We start from the raw sequence: 24740 nt of genomic DNA, 5'->3' as shown, positions 1-24740 counted from the left end.
AGAAGGTAAGGATTAGTTTGTGGTCCCAGATTTCTTAGGCTCCAATTCTGCTTCTACCACTTTCTAGTTGTGAGATCTTAGGCAAGCTCTTTAACTTTGTGAGCCTCAGTTTCTTCTTCTGTAAAATGGTGACAATAAGAATTAACAAGTGCCCAGTAAGTTTTAACTGTTATTATGTGTCTGAACTATTTTAAAGCACATTCTATATGTAATCCTCATAATATATGAGGTGAGCCTATTACACTTCTCATTTTATGACAAAGGAACTAGATTTGTTTCAAGAATTAAAAACCTAGAAAATTATATGTCACTTCATGAAGTGCCTGGCACATAGTACATAGACTAGCTTAGCTGCAATAATATAGATAAGTGACTTTACTTCATATCTTTAAGACTTCCCAAATTGATTCACAAATCAGAAAAAAAAAATCTGTTGTGAAGTAAGGCATCTCACTTTTTGCATATATGGTCACTGTCATTGACGGGCTCCATCCCTGGGTGGACTAAGTAGGATGTTGGCCAAAGGTAGGGGCATATTGAGGCAGTGAAATTGCAGTGCAGGACTCCTCTGTAGTACTAGATGTGTGAGAGGGCTAAAAATAAAATTCCTTTGACATTTCTTACGGGTCAGTTATTATCTCCTTCCCAATGACTGCTATGGTATATTAGAATCAGGGATTGATGTCCCAGAAATATTATGTGCAGCAAACAACATCTACATGAATTGCTTTGATCAGATACTGAATGTATCAATGGGCTAGACCGCTAGAGTGTATTATGGTAGGTGTGGGTATGTTCTTTTCCCCCTTTTGACTTTTCTCCCGTCTCTGCAACAGGTAAATTTCCAGTTTACTTGTTTCTTGCTGTTTTTATTTTTATTTTTGGAAGGCTTTGCATCTTTATATCTCGGCTGAAAATATTACATTCTAACTCCCCAAAGGTATTTTCAAGTATTTTATTTGCAAGTAGTTTTTCAGTACATTATTTGCCAGTCTTTTTTCATAGTTTACATGTTTGTGTATTTGTTTTAATATACTCCACAAGGCTGAAAGCCTTGGTGAGGGCAGGAACTCTGTCTAGGTTGTTCATCTGGCAGCCAGCAAACCCAAAATAAGTATAAGTTGAATGAATAGCTAGATGAGCCATGGTGTAACCTGTTTTAGCTACTGCTTGCATATTACCATCTTGGGATGCTGCTTGTTTCTCCAAGATCTCTTTCTTGTGCTTAAATTATCTTCAGTTGTGGTACTAAGTACTAATTTGGTCTGTAATGTGATATGTGACCAGAGTTTGCTCTGTAAAATCACCCTTTCCTGAGGTATATTCAATACCTTTAATGCTTCCATAAATCTCTTCAAGGTTTGTGTTTTACTTTTGAATTCTCTAGTTGGATGTATGCTTGAAGTGCTAGATAATGAAAGTTTCAGTAGGCTAGAAACGTTTCTTTTTTGTGAAATTGTGTAAAGAAACTAGATGATGGTTGGCACTTGAAGCTGAAATGCAAACAGCTAGTTTTTTTTTTTAAGAATAATTCAGATAGATCATTAAATATTACTATGAGCACACTGCCTATTCAAATCAGTTTGAATATGTTTTGAGACTTCTAACAGTTTTATGATTCTTTACATTTTAAAAGTTTATTACAAAGAATATATAACATCTTTACCCTCATTTTTTTATATCATTACCCTCATGCAATGAATACCTCAGCTATTCATTCTGGTACTGTTGGTAACTAGAACTGGTTGGGTTTTCTCGTTAAAAGGAAGTTTAACAAATGTTTATTTTATACCACTAATGCAGTTAGCTTTAGTTGTCAGAGGAACTAAAAGTGGAAAAGTGAGGGAGACTGATCAACCCTGACTATCTCAAATCCACTGACTTAGCTATTTTAATTTCATAGTCCCTGTGGCACCTCCACCAGAGGGCAGAAAGTGGAAGAGAAAGGAGATGAAATAGAAACTTGCACTTGGTTTGAGAATGCCTGTAGAAACCTCAGCAACGGAATCCAACCCTCATGTTATATTGTGAGTTTACTATGACCCAGAAAGACTATGTGATTTGCTCACAGTGGAGCTGTCAGATGAATCTCCCATGTCCTTGGTTCCCAGACTGGCGCTGTGGTGATGGTGTGTGATGAGGTAGTATCTTAGTAAGAATACAATCCAGAAGTCATTGTCTCAGGGGAATACCAGCTCAGCTACTTGCTAGCTTGTGTAGGCTGGTTACTTCAACTCCCTGAATCTGCTTTCTTATCTCTAAAAGACAATAAGACCATCTTTCTCAGAGTCGTTGGTGGAACTAAAAGAATACATGTAAAGTGCTTAGTATAACACCTGCCACATAGAGCTGAATTACTGTGAATTATGATAAATTTGTCAGATACTGGTTTACGAATCTGATGTTATAATAACATGAAATCAGTGTTTCAGTTATTTTACTATATATATATATGCAATATTTTCTATATTTGATCTCATTTCAGAAACAAAACGGATTCCCCCATTTTACAAATGCTTAGTTTTTTTCTCAGCAATAATATTTAAGAACAAGTGCTTGGCACATATTTTGTTGTCTTGTGCATGGCTTTCTTTAAATAAGGGGGATGGATTTATTCAATAACCTCATAAGTAATTTTTGAAATTTCTATCGAGATCTCGATTGAAATTGGATGAAAAATCATTTCTAAGAAAAACTCAACGGTCTTTCTTTGCCACGTTTGACAATTGTGTTGGACTTGGTAAAGTAATCATTACCAGGGCGAGTATCTCCAGTACCCTCCTTGATGCTGCCTTAGAAAAGGTAGCTGCTTCGAATGACAGAAAGGCAATAATTTGTTTGCCATTTAGGTTCAGCCTGTAGGTGCCCTCTGCAGGAAATCAGGAACCACGTTATTGGAAGCAGTTAGGGTGAGGTTCTCCCGTGTCTCTGCAGCCTCAGCAAAGACTCAGGCAGTTTGGCAAAAGCAGTTTCTTCAGCATACCTAACAGAAGGCAAGTTTCCATATGCCTGATGCAAATAACGCTCGCCCTTTAAACATTAAACCTTTTTTGAGATAAACTTGGTCTTTAGTTGCTAGTGCCTGCAGTTAATTTTGATTTTTTTCTTGGCTACATTCTGGTTAAAAGAAATGCTCTAGGATGTGATATGGAAAATTTGGAGAAAAGTAACTCTTTTGCTCCCACTCTTCCACAACTTAAATTGAATCCGTCCTGTCCTTTTCTGCTGCCCTCGTGGAGTGTAAATTTTTGGAGGAGACCAGCAGAAATGGCTTTCCACATGCCCCTGAAGAATTAACTTCTTTGAACGCAGAGGTGAGGACATGGAGGATCTGTCATTAAGGGTTGTTATGGGTGGGACCCAGAGACGAGAGTGAAGGGTGGGTGTGGTCCGCGGGTGGGATCTGTAGAGCAGACAAAATATGGGGCCCCCGGCCCTTGAAGTTCAGTGTCTCTCTCTCTCTCCTGAGCTTGGAGAAAGGCATCCGTAGCGCCTCCCTGGGGGACACGTAGAGAAGGAGAAAAGCGACCAGGATAAGAGTGGACAGAGGAATAAGCAAGACTTGTTCTCCATGAAACAGTCCCCTGCCCTCGCTCCGGAAGAGCGCTACCGCACAGCCGGGTCCTCAAAGCCGGTAAGATCCAAGATTCGCTGTCCTATCGCAGCCAGGTCTGATGGCCTCTTCTTAGTCCTGGTGAATTCAGGGTCAGCCCCTCCCGCCCCCGTCCTCTCCTCCGCCCGATGCCACCTCCTTCCCCTGCCGTCGGTGAGCTCCGGCTCTGACAGTCCTGCGCTCAGCACCCTGCACCCAGTTCCCAAGGGCACAGCCCTGGTCCCGACCTCCACCCGGGTCGCCCGGCGTCCGAGACCATCCCGGGGTCATGGGCTGGGTTTCCTTCAGCGTCCGAGTCGGCTCGATCCGGAGACCCCGGTCCCCACGCCAGGGGCGACGCCACCTTCCTGCAGAGACCCTCCTCTGCACGGTGCCCTCCACGCATCTAGTGGACTTGGCTGCGCACTGGCGGCAGCGGAGGCTGCAGATGGAGCTGTCGGAGCCGACCCCTCCGCGATCCACGGCTTCCTCTCCGTGCGGGCATCGCGGGCGCCTGCTGGCTGGAAAGACTGCGCAGCAGCCTTGCCTGGCCCAGACGTAAGCCCCCTTCCCCAGCTGCGCGCGCCTGGGTCTCAGTCTCCCCACAGTTCCGGCTCGGTACCCGGCGCTCGGTACCCCGGCCCCTAGTTGGTGCCTGGGGATCACTCGCCCTTCCTAAGTGCTGGCACCTCAGAACTGGCCCTCTTGCAGAGTGCTGGGAACTCGTAGGTCCCTGCGCACAAACTTTCTCTGGCGTGTACCTGCCTAGGCACAGGAGCGCTGGCCGCCGGGGGGCGCAGGCTCTGCGCTGTAGGATTTGGCTGGCTTGGATTCAGTGTCGGAAAGGGACAGCGTTGCCTCTCGTTCAGGAGGGGAAAGAAAGGGAAGAGTACCACGGACAGTCCCCACTGGCCTGAGCCCCTAAGAAGCGGGTCTAATTTGCGGCTGCCCTTCTCCTTCGGTGTCATTAGGGCCCCGGAATCTGCTTGCTACTGCGAGGGTCCCAGCTTCTCCGAAACGGGGACCGACCGGTGACGCTCGCTGCAGGCAGAGAGCTGGCTGTGCGGGCGGAAGGGAGGTGGTGTCTTTCGGACTTACTGGGACTCAATTCCCCGGCTCCCGTGGCAGGCACACGACTCCCGGTGCTCCCCGCTCGGGGCCAGTGGATGGCGGTGTAGGCGCTTTTTGCACGGCTTTCCGTTCCTGGGACCCAGCCCTGGGCGCTCTATGAACTCAGCAGGGAAGCCGCGGGGCTGGGCATTCCCAGGGAACTTGTTTCAGTAATTCATAAAGTGGAGCTTTCCTCCAGCGGGAAACTTCTGAGAACAATGCACTGCAAAGACTGACTCCTGTACAAAACTTCGACGACTGACATATGCACAATTGTGACTTCTAGTTTTTATTTTAATTTTTTATTTAAAGTAACTTATTGATGGAAGCAAAACTCTGCAAAGGAACGTCAGACTGCTACCAGAAAAGGGGTGAAGTCATAACTTTCTGGTGATTATTGTCCAAGGACGCATTTAAACAGATAGTGTTGAAATTAAAGATACCACAAAACATTAATTTTGGCATGACCCTGAGGCAATGAGAAGAAACAATGCATTTATAAAAAGTTGTTAAACCATTTTTTTGGGTCACATTCAAAACATTCATTAGCTTGTTACTGTTACTAGGTGCCCAATAATTTTGTTGTGTGAGACTGTGCTAAAAATTGGTCCTCAGATCCTGGGGCTTGAGAGGCTAGAAGAGGTTCCTGGGGCTTGAGAGGCTAGAGGACACGTCTGCATAGACTCATATCTGCGCTTGGCTGACCAGTCAGGTTTTCCAAAGCATACCAGAATGCTTTCCAGGACACCAAGAATTTCAATAGGATGAACTATTTTTAGGGTTATCTGGGTGTGGAATCACATCAACCTCAAAACCTCAAGATTCTCTAAGCACTTTTTTAAGGGGAGGGGACTCTTTCCAGAAAGTTCCTTTCAGGGTAAGCTTACATGACCAATGATGAAAGCCTTCGTTAACCTTCCAGTGGGTTAAAGCGACAAACCGAGAATTGCTCTATTAACCTCATCAAGTACATACATATTCAGGTTTAGGGACATTATTTTTTAAAAGATGCAAAACTCATTCCTTTAGAAACCTTCATAATACTGCAGAAATCGCAATCGCAACACATAGAAGGCAGGCATCAGTGCTTCCGCATCTTGCATTCCACCACCAGTTGTGGTTTCCTTTTGGGAGAGTCACATTTTCCACCATAGCTCCATGTGGATTTCAGCAGTTGCTAGCTCTGTTGCCTGGCCAGCCCCTCAGTTGACCCCCTCACCACTGTTGGGGGCAGACAGGTAGTTAGAAGAGAAGCTGAATGGCCCAGGAACTCCAGAGAGTTAGCATAGTCACTTTCCAAAGCCTGTACTTGTCTCCATGCTGTTAATGAGGTACTCCTTTCCTTATTTTTCCTCTTTTCTCCTCTTCGAGCTTCTTTCAACACAAAGACTTGTGGTCTTAGGGTTTCTGAGCGTCTACACTGCTGGGGTAATAGGAGCTCTTTGAAGACCAGGAGAGCTGTAACAGAGAAATGTTCCTGAGTGTATCTGAGGGGAAAGGTTTGTTTGATTTGCTAGTTCTACCTAATAAGTTATTCAGCAAGTATGCATTCATGCATCCTGTTAGTCCTATAACTATTCTTGACATTCCACTTTGCTGGACCAAATGGAAAATGAGGCTGGCTGGCTAAAGGGTACTGACCCAATACTGGCTAGCTAAACATACAAGGTTCACACTGAATACTCTAGGGATTCCCAGACTTACCTGTTCCTCAGAGTCTACACATTCACACAAACACACACACAGACACTTTTTTGTTTTAGGTCTGTTCAGAGAGGGTAGAAGTGGTAGACGCCTTAAGGGGAAAAGGTGCTGTAGATGACCTGCCTTGTTGGGAAGAGTAAGAGCTTTGGTGTCAGACCTCTGACTCTGCCCCTTAAAAACTGCAAGGCTCTGGGCAAGTCAAATTATCTTCTTGCTGGGCTCAGTTCCTTGGTCAGAAAATGGAGATGCCACTGCTGACCACTGGTAAAGACATTGTGGATTATGGAATCTGTACTAGAAGTACTTTATGTAATAGTGTTATATTCCAATGAAGGTTCCCTAACCTTTTTTTTTTTAAACTACTTTATTGAAGTTTTGGCAAACAAAAACCTGTACATATTTAATGTAAATAATAAGTTTGGAAATAAGTATGCATCTATAAAACCATCACCACAATTAATGTCATAAACCTATCCATCATCTTCGAGTTCCCTTCTGCCATCTTTATTATTGTTATTATTATTTTGTTATAAGGACATTTAACATAAGATCTACCCTTTTTGCAAATTTTTAAGTATAGAATATACTATTGTTAACTACAGAAGCCATGCTGTGTAGTAGGCAAACCACCATTCTACTCTCTGCTTCTATGAGTGACTATTTTAAGATTCCTCATTTAAATGGGATCATGTAGTATTTGTCCTTCTGTGTCTGGCTTATTTTATTTAGCATAGTGTCCTCTAGGTTCATCTCTGTTGTTAGAAATGGTAGGATTTCTTTCTTTGTTAAGGCTGAGTAATATTCCACTGTGTACATATACATACAATATATATATATATATATATACCCCATTTTTCTTTATCCATTCATCCATCAATGGGCATTAGGCTGCTTCAATGTTTTACAATTGAGGCAAAATATACAATTGAGGAAAGATATATCTGAGTGAATAGTGCTGCAATACCCGTGGGAATGCAGATGTCTTTTTGGGATCCCAATTTCAAATCCCTTGGTTACATATCTAGAAATGGGCTCATATGGTAGTTCTATACTGTATGTTGGTACCATATGCTGGATCATATAATAGTTCTATTTTTATTTTTATTTTTTGAGGAACTTCCATACTGTTTCCCATAATGATTGCCCCGATTTACATTCCCATGAACCATATACAAAGGATTCATTTTCTTGGCATCCAACACTTGTTATCTTTTGTTTTTTGATAATAGCCATCCTAACATCTTAATGGTGACAAAGACGTGAAATCTCTTTGTGGTTTTGATTTGTAGTTCTCTGATGATTAGTAATGTTGAGCATCTTTTCATATACTTACTGGCCAATTGTATGTCTTCTTTGGAAAAATATCTGTTCAAGTATTTGGCCCATTTTTAAATCAGGTTATTAGCTTTTTGGCTACTGAATTGAAGGATTTCCTTATATATGTTGGATATTAATCCTTTATCAGAAATAAGATTTGCAAATGTTTTCTCCCACTTTATAGCTGCCTTTTCACCTTGTTGATCAAATCCTTTACTATGCAGAAGCTTTTTAGTTTAGCATAATTCCATTTAGTTATTATCGCTTTTTCTTTTTTGCCTGAACTTTTGGTGTCATATTCAAGAAATTATTGCCAAGGACAATGTCAAGATTTTCCTTTATGTTTTCTTTTAGGAATTTTATGGTCTCAGGTCTTATGCTTAAGTCTTTAATCCATTTTGACTTGATTTTTGTGGATGGTATGAGATAAAGGTCCAATTTTATTCTCTTGCATATGGACAACCAGCTTTCCCAGTACCATTTGTTGAAGACATATCTTTCCCCAATTGTGTATTCTTGCCACCCTTGTCAACCATGTATTTATGGGTTTATTTCTGGCCTTTCTCTTCAGTTTCATTGGCCATGTGGCTGTTTTGATACCAGGACCATACCGTTTTGATTTGTGTAGCTTTGTGATATATTTTGAAGTCAGGAGGTATGATACCTCTAATTTGTTTTTTCTTGTTCATAATTGCTTTGGTGATTTATTTTCTAATCTGTTTTTAACTTGAGGAACCAGTCTCATCTCAGACTCATGAGGAGTATCTCAAGAATTTTTCCACTGGCAGCTTTCTGTGACTCCATAGCCATGCTATGCAGTGGAGTAGCTGCAAACCAGTTGTGGTTATTTAATCAACATTAAATTAAATTAAAAATGTATTTATTCAGTCTCTTTGGACATATTTTAAGTGCTCAGTTATTTTATAAAGCTGGTGACAACTGTATTGGGCTGCATAGATACATGATCTCCTTCATTGCAGGTTGTTCTCTCAGGCAGTTCTAGAGCTTTCTTTTGCTTGAGTGATGATACAAGAAGATTTTAGGATGATAAAACTTTTCCTAGGTCAGGCATGGTGGCTCATGCCTGTAATCCCAGTACTTTGGGAGGCTCATGCAGATGGATCAATTGAGGTCAGGAGTTCAAGACCAGCCTGGCCATCAAGGCAAAACCCTGTCTCTACTAAAAATACAAAAATATTACCCAATTATGGTGATGCCTGCCTGTAGTCCCAGCTACTCGGGAGGCTGAGGCAAGAGGATCACTTGAACCTAGGAGGTGGAGGCTGCAGTGAGCAGAGATCACACCACTGCACTCTAGCCTGGGCAGTAGAGGGAGAAGTTTTCCTGTAAAGCACAGTTTTCCTGTTTGCTTCTTTTTCTTTTAAGAAGTGGTTTTCTATAGCAGAATCACTTCTGTTTTGTTGAGGTCTCTTACATGGCTCAGATATTTGTTGAATGATAAATGGCTAGATTCACGTATAAATCACTGACAAGTGAGTACTAGTCACGTAATCTTCTGAGTTCTCCCCTTCAGCCTTGATGATTTTTCTTATGTATTGTTCTTTTCCCTCCCTATTAGCTTTACAGCTGATGATTTTTCCTGGTTTTAGAGCAGAAACTGATACAACAGGAGGCTCTGCTCTCTCCATATGTACTTCTACATGTTGTATCATTTTTTACAAGAATGAAAGTAGTACAATACTAAGTTCAATGTTTGGAGGAAAAATCCGCAAAGTGTCCTGATTAGTTTTTAATCAGGCTTAGAAACTCATACTCCACCTCACTCTGTAGGACCCCTTCCCGAACTCATCTCCATTTGACAAACTATATATTTTACTTCCATGGCCTTCCTTGTGTGTGTCAGTGTGTTCTCTTATTATAAAAACATCAGTCATATTGGATTTAGGCCTCACCCTAATCCAGCATGACCTCATCCTATCTACAACTACAAAGACCCTATATCCGAAGGAAGGACACATTTTGAGGTTTTGGTGGACATAAATTTTGGGGACACTATTCAACCTGTTGCAGATGCATAGATAGGTCAGTCCTTTCCCTGCCTGGATTTCTTACCCCATGAAGTATATTCTGTTCCTGAGGCTTTGCTAAATCTGCTTTAGAGCAAGCACAGTCTGTAATGTTTATTATTGTTGTGGACAGACAATCATCATGCAAGTTGGGAGATTACATTTAGCTAATAAGCGCATTCTACCTGGATGTGGAATGCATGGGATGACTCACCTTGTGACTGCTGAATCAGCTGTTCTTCCCCACACCCGTCACTGTTCCCAGCTCTGTCTTCAGTCTCTACCCTTTTTCTTCACTCATAAAGAGCCACAGTCATCCTGGAGCACTGGCTTTTCTGTCTGCCTCATTCTTGAGCCTTCTGCAGTGGCATTTGGTCTTCTCTGAGCTCTGCTGAAGGGTGCCTGTGAATTATGCCTTCCCCTCTGCCTGCTGGCATTTGCCTCAGTCAGCTCACCTGACAGCAACTGTTTGCATATTTTCCTGCAATACATCTCTACATGTCCAAACCATCAGAGCTAGTGGTGACAAATACAGTGTCAATGCTTGGTCAGGCTGGTTGGGGATTCAAGGTGGTCCTGTAGGTGATCCATCTTGTCATTTAATATCAGAGCTGAAACTCTGTAAGAGGCTCAAGACGACAACTGTGAAGAAGGGCCAGTCAGCCAAGAGGCTGGCTTAGGAGCAGGACAGAAAATACAGGGGTGGGTTGCAAAGACCATTTTGGTGTCTCCAGCATGTACTTCCTTAGCCTAGAGTCCCTTCAACCCCTGTTAACCTTTAGGTTGACAGCATTTGAAGAGTACCTTTTGTTTCCAGCACTTGGGGGGAATTTTAAAGGCCTAATGCAGCTATGAAAGTAGATGTCAGTCTCTCAGAGGCCCTGAAAGTGTCCTTCTGCTGAAGTGTCATAGATAAAGATTGACAATACCAGGAAATCTTAATCTGGGACTCCAAAAACCTCCTGAATGGTGAAAAGTCTTTTTACGAATAGTTCTGTTTGAATTTTTCTGGCTACAGCACCACAACTTCCCAAGAAAGGAAAGCCATAAGCTAGATCTAAATAGCTTTAACGTATGAGAATTCAACTACACAGCATAGACAAAAAGAATACATTCCTCCCCTTATTCAACAGGAGACATCAATGAACAAAACAAAGATCCATGCTCTTGTGAAGCTTAATTTCTAACTAAGCAATAAACCCTAAACCAGGAGTGCTGGGAGGAAAGATGAATGTTTAATTAAGACGAGTCATTGTACTCATTGTCCTGGAGAAAGAGCAAAAGATGACAGAAAGGAATCAGCCATTAGTTTCAGAACTCTGGTGCCTTTTACTTGTATTCTTCTTGCAGTTCTACATGTGATCCTGGGTTTAAAGATCTGTACCATTTTATTCTCTAACCTCAAGCCAATTAATTAATCTGGTCCTCAACCGATGAGCCTGTTCTAGCTCTGAAAAAAAAAAAAAAATACCATGTGGGATTTATTGATGGAAGTTACATTGGCCCCCAGTGTGACATTCTCTTAAGGCTTTTGGGGGATTAGTTTGACAGTACACAATTTTCATCTTCATGTATCTATTTTAGAGCCTCATTCTGGGAGCAAGATGCCACTCCTCTGTAGTGTGGTTTGAAAATGAAAGCTACCTTGTTTTATTTGCTATTTATCTGTCATCCTTTAAAATAGTTTGTCCAAGGCAAGCACAATCAGAAAGGAGAGTTTGATACAAAGTTGATACTAGGTTGCTGTGAGATTTTACAGAAGTCAGTTAACCTTTTAGATTCTGGTGTACTTGTGTAAATGAGGTAGTTGGACTACTCCCTCTTTCAGGGTCTTTTTTGATCTGAAGGCTGCAATGTTTATGTGGCAGCAGGAAATCAGCAGGAGACTGGCCCATTTTTCTTTTTTTTTTCTTTTTTATTTATTTATTTTTTTATTGCATTTTAGGTTTTGGGGTACATGTGATGAACATGCAAGATTGTTGCATAGGTACACACTTGGCAGTGTGGTTTGCTGCCTTCCGTCCCCTCACCTGTATCTGTCATTTCTCCCCATGCTATCTCTTCCCACCTCCCCACCCCCCCGCCCCTCCCCCATTTCCCCCCAACGGACCCCAGTGTGTAGTGCTCCCCTCCCTGTGTCCATGTGTTCTCATTGTTCAACGCCCACCTATGAGTGAGAATATACGGTGTTTGATTTTCTGCTCTTGTGTCAGTTTGCTGAGAATGATGGTTTCTAGGTTCTTCCATGTCCCTACAAAGGACATGAACTCATCGTTTTTGATGGCTGCGTAATATTCCATGGTGTATATGTACCACATTTTCCCTATCCAGTCAATCATCGTTGGGCATTTGGGTTGGTTCCAGGTCTTTGCTATTGTAAACAGTGCTGCAATGAACATTCGTGTGCACGTGTCCTTGTAGTAGAATGATTTATAATCCTTTGGATATATACCCAGTAATGGGATTGCTGGGTCAAATGGGATTTCTATTTTTAGGTCCTTGAGGAATCGCCACACTGTCTTCCACAATGGTTGAATTAATTTACATTCCCACCAACAGTGTAAAAGTGTTCCTCTTTCTCCACATCCTCTCCAGCATCTGTTGTTTCCCGATTTTTTAATGATCGCCATTCTAATTGGTGTGAGATGGTATCTCAATGTGGTTTTGATTTGCATTTCTCTGATGACCAGTGATGATGAGCATTTTTTCATATGTTTGTTGGCCTCCCGTATGTCTTCTTTTGTAAAGTATCTGTTCATATCCTTCGCCCATTTTTGAATGGGCTTGTTTGTTTTTTTCTTGTAGATCTGCTTTAGTTCTTTGTAAATTCTGGATATCAGCCCCTTGTCAGATGGGTAGGCTGCAAAAATTTTTTCCCATTCTGTTGGTTGCCGATTCACTCTACTGACTGTTTCTTTTGCCATGCAGAAGCTGTGGAGTTTGATTAGGTCCCATTTGTCTATTTTGGCTTTTGTTGCCATTGCATTTTTCTTTATTCTTTCTCTCTTCCCTTTCTGATAGTTGACGAGCTGGTGTGTTTTTTCCTTCCTGACACCAGATGCATGGTATCCTAACAGCACTGCTCCAACTCTCTGACACCAACTGCATGTCCCACAATTCAACTCAATTCTGACACTATCTACCTGAAGTTAGTGTCAGATCCCATAAGACTGCCCCCGTGTTAGATGACAGTTGCTAGTTCTGGGCGGCCTGCACTTCTGACTGACTGGCCATGAATCAGGGGTTACCGTAACTTCCTCTCCAGATTCAATAATTTTATCTAATGCCTCAAAGAATTCAGGAAGACACTTAACTCACATCCACTTGTTTGTGATGAAGGTTACAAATGAACAGCCAGATGAAGAGGTGCATAGGGTAAGGTCCAGAAGGTCCAGAGGGGTCCTACCCCAGTAGAAATATAATGTTAGCCACAGATGTAATTTAACATTGTCTAATAGCTTCACTCGAAAAAGCAAAAAGAAACAGATGAATTTAATCTTAATAAGATAGCTTCTTTAACTCAATATGTCCAAGATTTTACAATTTTAATATGTAATCAACATAAAAATTATTAACGAAATCTTTTACCTTCTTTTTTTTGTTTATAACAAGTCTTTATATTTCACTCCCCTTACAGCATTTCTCAGCTTAAATGAGCTACATTGCAGGTGCTCAATAACACTATGTTGCTAGTGTCTAGGGTACGAGGGAGTACAGGGCTATATGGAGTGCGATGGTCTGAATAATGACCCCCTGGAATAAACCCACATCCTAACCCCTGAGACCTGTGAATGTCATTTTATATTTCAAAACTGTCAAAAGGGACTTTGCAAATATAATTAATTAAGGATTTTGAGATGGGGAGGTTATCTTGGATTATCTGGAAGGTCCTGATGTGATCACAGTGCCGTTAGAGAGTGCAGGAGCTTCTGTCCCCATGGAATTGGAGTGCACAACCTCCCAGCATATAGATGTATTCATCAATTCACAATCTCTAAGTCTTGACACTTAGGGGTTTTTGTGGAGATTTCTTTCTTTACACAGACATGAATATGTGGTTATTAATTCAATGACTAGCTCTCTCTTTTCCCAGGAGGCTGGGGAGTAGGGCTGAAAGCTCTAGACTTCTAATCAAAGCTTAGTCTTTCTGGAGACCAGCCCCTATCCCGAAGTTAAATAGGAATTGTCAAGAATCCAAGAATCACTTTGTTAGAACAAAAGGTGTTCTTATCGCTTGTATCACTCAGGATATTGCAAGGGATTTAAGGAGTCCTGTGTCGGGAATTGGGGGAAAAAATTATATACATATTTTTGATTACACCATAGGAGTGCTGCCTGGGTAAGGGGCATCCTAGATGATCTTAGTGTCCGCTTCCGTCTTGTGGGCATTTGCTAATTCTTCTTACAGTCACCCTTTGCCAAAGTGAAAAATTGCCTATTCAACCCCAAAAGACCAATCAGAAGAAAGCTAGGAGGCAGTTTAAATCACCATAGCCCTGGTTTCTCTGAGGGTATCTATTCTGGCTGTAGGTCAGATCCTATCATCCTACCTACGTATGCAGTTATGGGTGGTGAACAGAACGGGGAGACACAGGCATTGGTATCAGGGCTCTTCTACCAGATGGCCCAGGATAAAGCTGGGTGCCAGGTGTGCCTCTGGGTGCTGAGGAAGTGTGTACAGGAGAAAAATCGGTTTCCTTAAATTACTAGGTAAGAAATATGCCCCTATGCATTCAAAGTAAAGAAATATTTTTTAAGAAACATAATAAAAATATGCTCAGAATAGCAAAGGACTAAAACTTTAAGGTAGAAAGGGAAAATTCTGGGATCTCTGAAATTTAGAGGGTTGAAAGCAAAACCACTCAGGAGGTAGAGTGAACCTGATTAAACCATTAAACTCAAGCAAGGAAATCAGCCAGGCAGCCTTAGGTGCAGAGGTCCATAGACGAGGGCTCAAGTTCTAGCTTATCACTTACTGACTGGGTGCTCCTCCAGCAAGTTAATTTCCCTTAGGCTCCATTTTCTTCTCTGAAAAGTGGGAATAATACATCTTTTACAAGGCTGTAGTGAGGACTTAATGAAAGAATGTATTAATGAAAATGCTAGAATGCATGTTGCTAAATATATGTATTTTTTTGGTTACTCTCATCTAGTTGCGCGAATCTCTAATAAAACATCCCCCTTGAATTGAAATCTGATTTGCAGGAATTTAGTGGCTGTCTCTAGAGAAAAAAGAAATGTTGCTTCCAAAGTCTGAGTTCTCTTATGAGGATAAGTAAGGCAAAAATGAAACAACTGAAAGGTAAAGTTGTTTCCCTTTATGGTCTTTACTGCTTCCTTTATGGTCTTTAGTAGTACTACTCCAATAGAAATATGTTAACCACAGACGCAACTTAAAATTGTAGCTGCACTTGAAAAAGCAGAAAGAAACAGATGGATTCAATCTTAATAAGATAGCTTATTTATCTCAATATATTCAAGATTTTATAATTTTAATATGTAATCAACATAAAATTACTTACCTTCCTTTTTTCATAACAAGTCTTTAAATTTCACTACCCTTACAGCATTTCTCAATTCAAATGAGCTACACTGCAGGTGCTCAGTGATGACATGTAGCTAGTGTCTATGGTGTTGGAGAGTACGGGGCTATATGGAATGAGATGTTCTGAATAATAACCCCTTGATAAACCCACATCCTAATCCCTGAGACCTGTGAATGTTATTTTACATATTAAAAGGGACTTTGCAAATGTAATTAAGTTAAGGATTTTGAGATGGGGAGATTATCTTGGATTATCTGGGAGGTCCTGATTGATCACAATGCCCTTAGAGAGGCAGAAGGGTCAGAGTCACATGTGACAATTAGTGATGATGGATGTAGAGATGGAAGGAGGAATGTGCTTTGAAGATGCAGGAAGGAGCCACAAGCCAAGGAATAGAGGCAGCCACTATAAGCTGGAAAAGCACAGATTCTCCCCTCAGAACCTTCAGAAGGAACAGCCTTGATAACACCTTGACCAGTGAAAGTGATTTTGTCTGACCTCCAGAATCCTAAGAGAATAAATTTGCGTTGCTTTAAACCACTAAGTGTATAGTAATTTGTTATAGCAGCAAGAGGAAATGACTATATAACTGATACACAAATATTAACGTCATTTCCAAGCCTGTTTTGTGAAGGTGTTGCCCTGGTTGCAGAGTCTTAGACAATCACAGTTGGCTTCATCTCAGCTCGTGCTGGGGTAAGCATTTGCAATCATTCCTAGGGTTTTCGTGCATTACTGCCATCTTAGCACTGGGGTCTATTTCTTTCCCTGACTCAACTGTTGCCTTTGATGGCAAAAACTCTGTTCCTGTCTTATCACTACCCTTAAGCCCTATGGACGAACAGAAGAGGGTGGTTTTCATATTGGGGTATAGTGTGCAGCAGAAAAAAAAAACAACGATGGTTGGCTGGGCACAATGGCTCATGCTGTAATGCCAGCACTTTGGGAGGCTGAGGCTGGTGGATTGCCTGAGGTCAGGAGTTCAAGACCAGCCTAGACAACATGGTGAAATGTTTCTACTAAAAATATAAAAATGGGCGCCTGTAATCTCAAGCTAGTTGAGAGCCTGAGGTGGGAGAATCGCTTGAGCTTGGAAGTTGCAGTGAGCCAAGATCACGCCACTGCACTCCAGCCTGGGTGAGAGAGCGAGACTCTATCTCCAAAAAAAAAAAAAAAAAAAAAAAAAAAGAGCAATGGTTTGAAAAAGTTACTGGCACTCTTTTTGTTTAAAATTGTACTTTAGGGCCTGGGGTACACACGCAGATCATGTTGCATAGGTACATACATGGCAAGGTGGTTTGCCGCCTTCATGCCCCCATCACCTATATCTGGTATTTCTCCCCGCGGTTACCCCTCCCCACCCTCCCCACTCCCTGCTGTCCCTCCCCTAGCTGCCCCCCGCAGATGACTGCAGTGTGTGATGCTTCCCTCCCTGTGTCCATGTGTTCTCACTGTTCAACATCCACCTATGAGTGAGAACATGCGGTGTTTGGTTTTCTGTTCTTGCGTTAGTTTGCTGAGAATGATGATTTCCAGATTCATCCATGTCCCAATGAAGGACATGAACTCATTGTTTTTTATGGCTGCATAGTATTCCATGGTGTATATGTGCCACATTTTCTTTATACAGTCTATCGTTGATGGGCATTGGGGTTGATTCCAAATCTTTGTTTATTATTGTAAACAGTGCTGTAATGAACATACATGTACATGTATCTTTATAACAGAATGATTTATAATCCTTTGGATATATACCCAGTAATGGGATTGCTGGGTTGAATAATATTCCTATTTCTAGGTCCTTGAGGAGTCACCACATTCTCTTCCACAATGGTTGAACTAATTTATACTCCCACCAACGGTGTAAAAGTGTTCCTATTTCTCCACATCCTCTCTAGCATCTGTTGTCTCCAGATTTTTTAATGATCACCATTCTAACTGGCATGAGATGGTATCTCAATGTAGTTTTGATTTGCTTTTCTCTAATGACCAGTGATGATGAGTATTTTTCATGTATTTGTTGGCCTCATATATGTCTTCTTTTGAAAAGTGTCTGTTCATGTCCTTTGTCCACTTTTGAATGGGTTTGGTTTTTTTCTTGCAAATCTGTTTTAGTTCTTTGTAGTTTCTGGATATTAGTCCCTTGCCAGAAGGGTAGATTGCAAAATTTTTTTCCCATTCTCTTGGTTGCCGATTCACTCTAATGATTGTTTCTTTTGCTGTATGGAAGCTCTGGAGTTTAATTAGGTCTCATTTGTCTATTTTGGGTTCTGTTACTAATGCTTTTGGTGTTTTAGTCATGAAGTCCTTGCCTATGCCTATGTCCTCAATGGATTTGCCTAGGTTTTCTTCTAGGGTTTTGATGGTGTTAGGTCTTATGTTTAGATCTTTAATCCATCTGGAGTTAATTTTAGTGTAAGGTGTCAGGAAGGTTTCTGCTTTCTGCACATTGCTAGACAATTTTCCCAACACCATTTATTAAACAGGGAATCCTTTCCCCATTGCTTGTTTTTGTCAGGTTTGTCAAAGATCAGATGATTGTAGATGTGTGGTGTTGCTTCTGAGGCCCTTGTTCTGTTCCATTGGTCTATGTCTCTGTTTTGGTACCAGTACCATGCTGTTTTGATTACTGTGGCCTTGTAGTGTAGTTTGAAGTCAGGCAGTGTGATGCCTCCAGCTTTGTTCTTTTTGCTTTGGATTGTTTTGGCTATGTGGGCTCTCCTTTGGTTCCATATGAAGTTTGAAGTGTTTTTTTTCCAGTTCTGTGAAGAAGGTCATTGGCAGCTTAATGGGAATAGCATCTAATCTATAAATTACTCTGGGCAGTATGGCCATTTTCATGATATCGATTCTTCCCAACAATGAGCATGGAATGTTTTCCATCTGTTTGTATTCTCTCTTATTTCTTTGAGCAGTAGTTTGTAGTTCTCCTTGAAGAGGTCCTTTACATCCTTGGTTAGTTGTATTCCTAGGTATTTTATTCTCTTTGTAGCAATTGTGAATGTGAGTTTGCTTTTGATTTGGCTCTCTGTTAGTCTGCTACTGGTGTATAGGAATGCTTGTGATTTCTGCACATTGATTTTATATCCTGAGACTTTGCTGAAGTTGCTTATCAGTTTCAGGAGATTTTGGACTGAGACAATGGGGTCTTCTAAATATATAGTCATGTTGTCTGCAAATAGAGACAATTCGACTTCCTCCTTTCCTAATTGAATACGCTTTATTTCTTTTTCTTGCCTGATTGCTCTGGCTAGAACTTCCAATACTATGTTGAATAGGAATGGTGAGAGAGGGCATCCTTGTCTAGTGACAGATTTCAAGGGGAATGCTTCCAATTTTTGCCTGTTCAGTATGTTATTGGCTGTGGGTTTGTCATAAATAGCTTTTATTATTTTGAGATACGTTCCATTGATACCTAGTTTATTGAGAGTTTTTAGCATAAAGGCTGTTGAATTTTGTGGAAGGCCTTCTCTGCATCTGTTGAGATAATCATGTGGTTTTTGTCTTTGGTTCTGTGTATGTGGTGGATTATGTTTATAGACCTGTGAACCAGCCTTGCATCCCCAGGATGAAGCCTACTTGATCATGATGGATAAGCTTTTTGGTTTGCTGTTGCATTCGGTTTGCCAGTATTTTATTGAAGATTTTTGCATCTATGTTCATCATGGAGATTGGCCTGAAGTTTTCTTTTTTTGTTGAGTCTCTGCCAGGTTTTGGTATGAGGATGATGTTGGTCTCATAAAATGAGTTGGGGAGGATTCTCTCATTTTGTATTGTTTAGAACAGAGTCAGAAGGAATGGTACCAGCTTCTTTTTGTATGTCTGGTAGAATTCAGCTGTAAATCCATCTGGACCTCGACTTTTTTTTGGTTGGTAGGCTATTAATTGCTGCCTCAACTTCAGCCGTTGTTATTGGTCTATTCAGGGTTTCAGCTTCTTCCTGGTTTAGTTTTGGGAGGGTGCATGTGTCCAGGAATTTATCCATTTTTTCCAGGTTTACTGGTTTGTGTGCATAGAATTGTTTGTAGTAATCTCTGATGGTAGTCTGTATTTCTGTGGAATCAGTGGTGATGTCCCCTTTATGATTTTTTTGTTGCATCTATTTGATTCTTCTCTCTTTTCTTTTATTAGTCTGGCTAGTGGTCTGTCTATTTTGTTGATCTTTTCAAAAAACCAGCTCCTGGATTTGTTGACTTTTTGAAGGGTTTTTTTTGTGTCTCTATCTCCTTGAGTTCTGCTCTGATCTTAGTTATTTCTTGTCTTCTGCTAGCTTTTGAGTTTTTTTGATCTTGCTCCTCTAACTCTTTCAATTTTGATGATAGGGTGTCAATTTTACATCTTTTCTTGCTCTTCATGTGGGCATTTATTGCTATGAATTTGCTTCTAGACACTGCTTTAAATGTGTCCCAGAGATTCTGGTACATTATGTCTTTATTCTTGTTGGTTTCAACGAACATCTTTTTTTCTGCCTTCGTTTCATTGGTTATCCCGTTGATATTCAGGAGCCAGTTTTCAGTTTCCATGAAGTTGTGCAGTTCTGAGTTAGTTTCTTGATGCTGAGTTGTAATTTGATTGCACTGTGGTCGGAAAGACTGTTATGATTGACATTCTTTTGCATTTGCTTAGGAGTGATTTACTTCCAATAATGTGGTTGATTTTAGAGTAAGTGTGATGTGGTGCTGAGAAGAATGTATATTCTGTGGATTTGCAGTTGAGAGTTCTGTAAATGTCTATTAAGTTTGCTTGGTCCAGATCTGTGTTCAAGTCCTGGATTTCCTTGTTGATTTTCTGTCTCATTGATCTGTCTAACATTGGCAGTGGAGTGTTAAAGTCTCCCACGATTATTGTGCAGGAGTCTAAGTCTCTTCATAGATTGTTAAGGACTTGCTTTATGTATCTTGGTGCTCCTGTATTAGGTGTATATACATTTAGAATAGTTAGCTCTTCTTGTTGTATTGATCCTTTTACCATCATGTAATGCCCTTCTTTGTCTCTTTTGATTTTTTTTTTTGGTTTAAAATCCGTTTTATCAGAGACTAGGATTGCCACTCCTGCTTTTTTTTGCTCTCCATTTGCTTGGTAAATCTTCTTCCTTCCCTTTATTTTGAGTTTTGTGTGTCTTTGTTTGGGAGATGGGTCTCCTGAATATAGCACACCTATGGTTCTTGTCTTTTTATCCAATTTGCCAGTTTGTGTCTTTTTATTGGCGCATTTAGTCTGTTTACATTTAATGTTAATATTGCTATGTGTGAATTCGATCCTGCCATTTTGTTACTGGTTGCTTGTTTTGCCCTTTGGTTGGTGTAATTTCTTCATTGCATTGTTGGTCTTTACCATTTGGTTCTTTTTTGCAGTGGGTGGAACTGGTTTTTCCTTTCTGCGTTTAGTGCTTCCTTCAGGAGCACTTGTAGGGCAGGTCTGGTAGTGACAAAGTCTCTCAGTAATTGCTTGCCTGTAAAAGATTTTATTTCTCCTTGACTTATGAAGTTTAGCTTGGCTGGATATGAAATTCTGGGTTGAAAGATCTTTTCTTTAAGGATGTTGAATATTGGCCCCCACTCTCTTCTGGCCTATAGGGTTTCTGCCAAGAGATATGCTGTAAGTCTGATGGGCTTCCCTTTGTGGGTAACCTGGCCTGTCTCTCTGGCTGCCCTTAGCATTTTTTCCTTTGTTTCAACCCTGATGAATCTAATCATTATGTGCCTTGGGGTTGCTCTTCTAGAGGAGTATTGTGGTGGTGTTCTCTGTATTTTCTGGATTTGAATGTTGGCCTGCCTTGCTAGGTTGGGGGAGTTTTCCTGGGTAATATCCTGAAGAGTGTTTTCCAGCTTGGATTCATTCTCCCCATCATCTTCCAGTATACCAATCAAGCGTAGATTAAGTCTTTTCACATAATCCCATATTTCTTGGAGGCTTTGCTCATTTCTTTTCACTCTTTTTTTTTTTTCTTGCCTTCTCATTTTATTTTATTGAGTTCATCTTCAGTCTCTGATATCCTTTCTTCTGCTTGATCTATTCGGCTATTAAAACTTGTGCATGCTTCATGAAGTTCTTGTGCTGTGTTTTTCAGCTCCATCAAGTCATTTATATTCTTCTCTAAGCTAGTTATTCTAGTTAGCATTTTGTCTAACCTTATGTCAAAGTTTTTAGATTCTTTGCATTAGGTTAGAACATGTTTCTTTAACTCTGAGAAGTTTGTTTTTACCCACCTTCTAAAGCCTGCTTCTGCGAGTTCATCAAATTCATTCTCCATTCTGCTTTGTTCTCTTGCTGGTGAGGAGCTGTGATGTTGTGGTGGGAGAGAGGTGTTTTGGCTTTTGATATTTTCATCCTTCTTGCACTGGTTTCTTCCCATCTTGTTGGATTTGTATAGCTTTTATCTCAGGTAGCTGCTTGGGGAGGTGGCCTTTCCTTTGTCTGTCTGCAGAGGTTGCCACGGACTCAGTGGAGCTGCTGGGTATTTTTCCTGTGTCTTATGTTTACTCAGAAAAATTAGGCTGGCTTCTGCAATGATGGCTGCCCTTTCTGGGTGTGAAACTCTGAAGTGGGAGTGTTTTAGCCTGCTAGGCTTTGTAGGGGAGACCCATCCTGCCATATGGCCTGTTTCCCTGCTTTCAGTTCCCCTTCTTACTGGTGGGTAGGTAGCTCCATCATACTGGCTTTTTGACTTTCTCGGTGTCAGCCAGTGCTTCCGACTAGATCTATGCTGACAGCCCTGGTGCCCTCTGAAGTTGCTGTTGTGCCCTGTTCAGGCAGCTCACTAAGGCTTTTCAGCCCAGTGAAGATCTGTTCTGTGGGTTGTGGAGGGCTTAGGTGGAGTGCTGTATCTGAACCGAAGTCCCAGAGTGGGAGATCTCCTGGTCCTCCGGTCCACTGCATGCACTACCTGGGTGGGGCAATGCACCACCTTGCCTCAACTTGCCCTATTTGGTTTATACCCACTGTCCAACCAGACCCACAAAATGAACCTGGTACCTCATTTGGAATTGTGAAGACCACTCGGCTTCTGTGTCTCTCTCTCTGGGAGCTGTGTTCCGGAGCTGCCTCTTATTCAGCCATCGTGGGCACCCCCTCTCTTACTGGCACTCTTTACTGTCTGCTCACTTTTTTTTTTTTGGTGAATGTAAAATATTATAACAATAAAGTCTATTCATTTAAAAGAATTACTGCAATATGGGCTTGGTGGGATTCAAGTGTTACTCTTCTATCTTCTTACATCTTCATCTATGAATGTCAGTGAATGTGTGATTAGGCCAGTGATTCTGGAACTTTAGTGTGCATGAGAATTACCTAGAGGGTCTGATCCAACACAGATCACTGGGTCCCATTGTCAGTTTGTAATTTAACAGGTCTGGGTTGAGACCCAAGAATTCACGTGTCTAACAAGTCCCAGGTGATGCTAATCAGCAACAGGTAGAGCTCAGCAGAATACCTTACCTACAAGAGGGACTCCCAGGCCTCACTTCTATGGGGAGGGGACCACATAATTGCCAGGAAAGACTCTGAGGCTGGCTTTCCATCGCTGATCAGAACACTCACAGAGCCCTCCTCTAGCAACAAGCCCAGCAATTGGTTGCTAAGGAACTGGAGAGCCCGCACAGCCTCTCTTGCTTGGCTCTGTTTTCTGTCTTGCACCCTGAGGTCTGAAACAGATGACAATTCTGAGCTTCTCAAGTCTTAGTTAAAAATACCTCATTTGCCACAGGCCAGCTGTGTGCTCACATTTCCCAGCTGAAGTGACTCCCCAGACCTGGGGCTGCCCTGGTGGAAAGTCTGTAAGCAGAAAATACCAGGTTAAAAATAGCCCTAGGGAGGCCCTTCAAAGCTCTCACATGCAGTTGCCAACTTTGGGTAAACAATGCAGAGTGGGAAGGGATCTTTCAAGCCTGAAATGACTGAAGGACTGTCTGGCTGTGTCCAGTTTCATTCCCTAAAGAGGTTAGGACAAACTTTAGAGTATAGCTTTCTCTTTCTCATTGGCCTGGTTTTTTAAATTCAGAATCTAGATGTGGCTATACAGCTCTAATCTGGCCTGTGATGATTTTTATTCTGCCTCCTTCTGCATAGCAATAGAATCATAACAATAGAATTGAGTTTCCCATCCTGGTTGAAACTAAAACAGAGATGAACCTGGGGCATGGTGGCTCATGCCTGTAATCCCAGCAGTTTGGGAGGCTGAAGGGGTAGAGTTGCTTGAGGCCAGGAGTTCAAGACCAGTCTAGGCAACATGCTGAGACTCTGTCTCAAGAGAGAAAGACAGAAAGGAAAGGAAAGAAAGGAAGGAAGGAAGGAAAAGAAAGAAAAGAAAGGAGAAGAAAGAAAGAAAAGAAAAAAGGTCTTTCCTAAGGCATCCTGGTGAGAAAGTGAAGTGGCCCCAACAGTGGACCTGGAAGATCTCACCTGTGTGTGCCTTGGTCAGTGGCCTGAGCTGTTTTATGACAAATTCAGATTACCTGTTTGACTGGCCTCCTGGTAGCACTCTGTGTGTATATTTTTTTTCTGTTGTTGTTTAGCGTTACCTCTATTAACTGAATGTAAATAAGAGGAACAAAAATAGTCTTTGGATAAGAGATATACATCCTAATTAACAATATTCTCAAATCATTTCATGTCAGCCACTCCTAAAAGTGATCTTGTATTTTTATTCCTCTTTTATATATGCTTTAGGAGAAAAAAGGAGTTAAGAAAAAAAAAGTAGGAATAGCACTGATTGTTTTCCACAGATTTCAAAACTTTGGATTTTCCTATTTCTTGCCCCTTGGCGAACAACTCGGTCCTGAATTTGCTCAGTGGACAGAGTTACGTAGGTTCTGGGGTATGAGGAGGGACAGCAGCATGCCAGCCACATCAGCAAGGACAGGTGGCTGGCAGAGCATGTTGGTGCCCAAGCAGGGTAAGGATGGTGTGTGTGGAGGACAACCTCAGTCGGGGATCAGGGTCTGAGTAGGAGGAGAAAGGTGTCTATGCATGGGAAAGCCAGGGCAGAATGAGCATTGCATCTAGAACAGGGTGAGCATGGCGCCCACATGGCATCTGGGGCTGGGACATGGGAAATTACAGACTGGGGGACTGATCAGGCAATTAAATGCATTAACAGTAAGCCAGCTTTCTGCCTGTTGGAAAAGGAGTTAAAAACATAGTATAGTAGATCTGGACCTTTGTGATGTGAGATTGAAATTGGAGATGTGGGTACAAATGTTTGGCTTTCAATGAGTAAAGATAGATACAGAAATAAACACAGAGGCCTATGTGTATGTGTACATATGTGAATGCTCACACCATATAAATATATTTTTTCATATAGCTGTTTCTACTGAGAGAAACCAGGAGCAGCAACACCCCAGGAAAAATGAGCACATCCTATGCATACCCAGGGGCCCTCAGATCTTGTTTTTTAAATGTCATTTTCTACAAAAAGGAACGAGGATCTTTGGAGAAATGGCT

General features: G+C 41.4%; 1 protein-coding gene across 4 annotated transcripts in view; it reads left to right on the top strand.

The window, feature by feature from the left end:
- The first annotated feature begins 2976 nt into the window (after positions 1-2976).
- The window catches only part of CORIN (corin, serine peptidase), a 275685-nt gene continuing 253921 nt past the window's right edge, over positions 2977-24740 (top strand). Inside the window, exons 1-2 of one of the 4 annotated variants that reach the window (XM_010344195.3) lie at positions 2977-3314; positions 3470-3634. In XM_010344195.3, the coding sequence (XP_010342497.2) occupies positions 3572-3634 (63 nt within the window). In that variant the 5' untranslated portion in view covers positions 2977-3314; positions 3470-3571. The other 3 variants (XM_074396088.1, XM_074396087.1, XM_010344197.3) reach the window with 3 other exon arrangements.

This window comes from Saimiri boliviensis, chromosome 3 (genome assembly GCF_048565385.1).
Source record: "Saimiri boliviensis isolate mSaiBol1 chromosome 3, mSaiBol1.pri, whole genome shotgun sequence".
Classification (NCBI taxonomy): domain Eukaryota; kingdom Metazoa; phylum Chordata; class Mammalia; order Primates; family Cebidae; genus Saimiri; species Saimiri boliviensis.
Note: the sequence above shows the minus strand (reverse complement) of the source record. Positions and strands in the feature narration are given on the sequence as shown.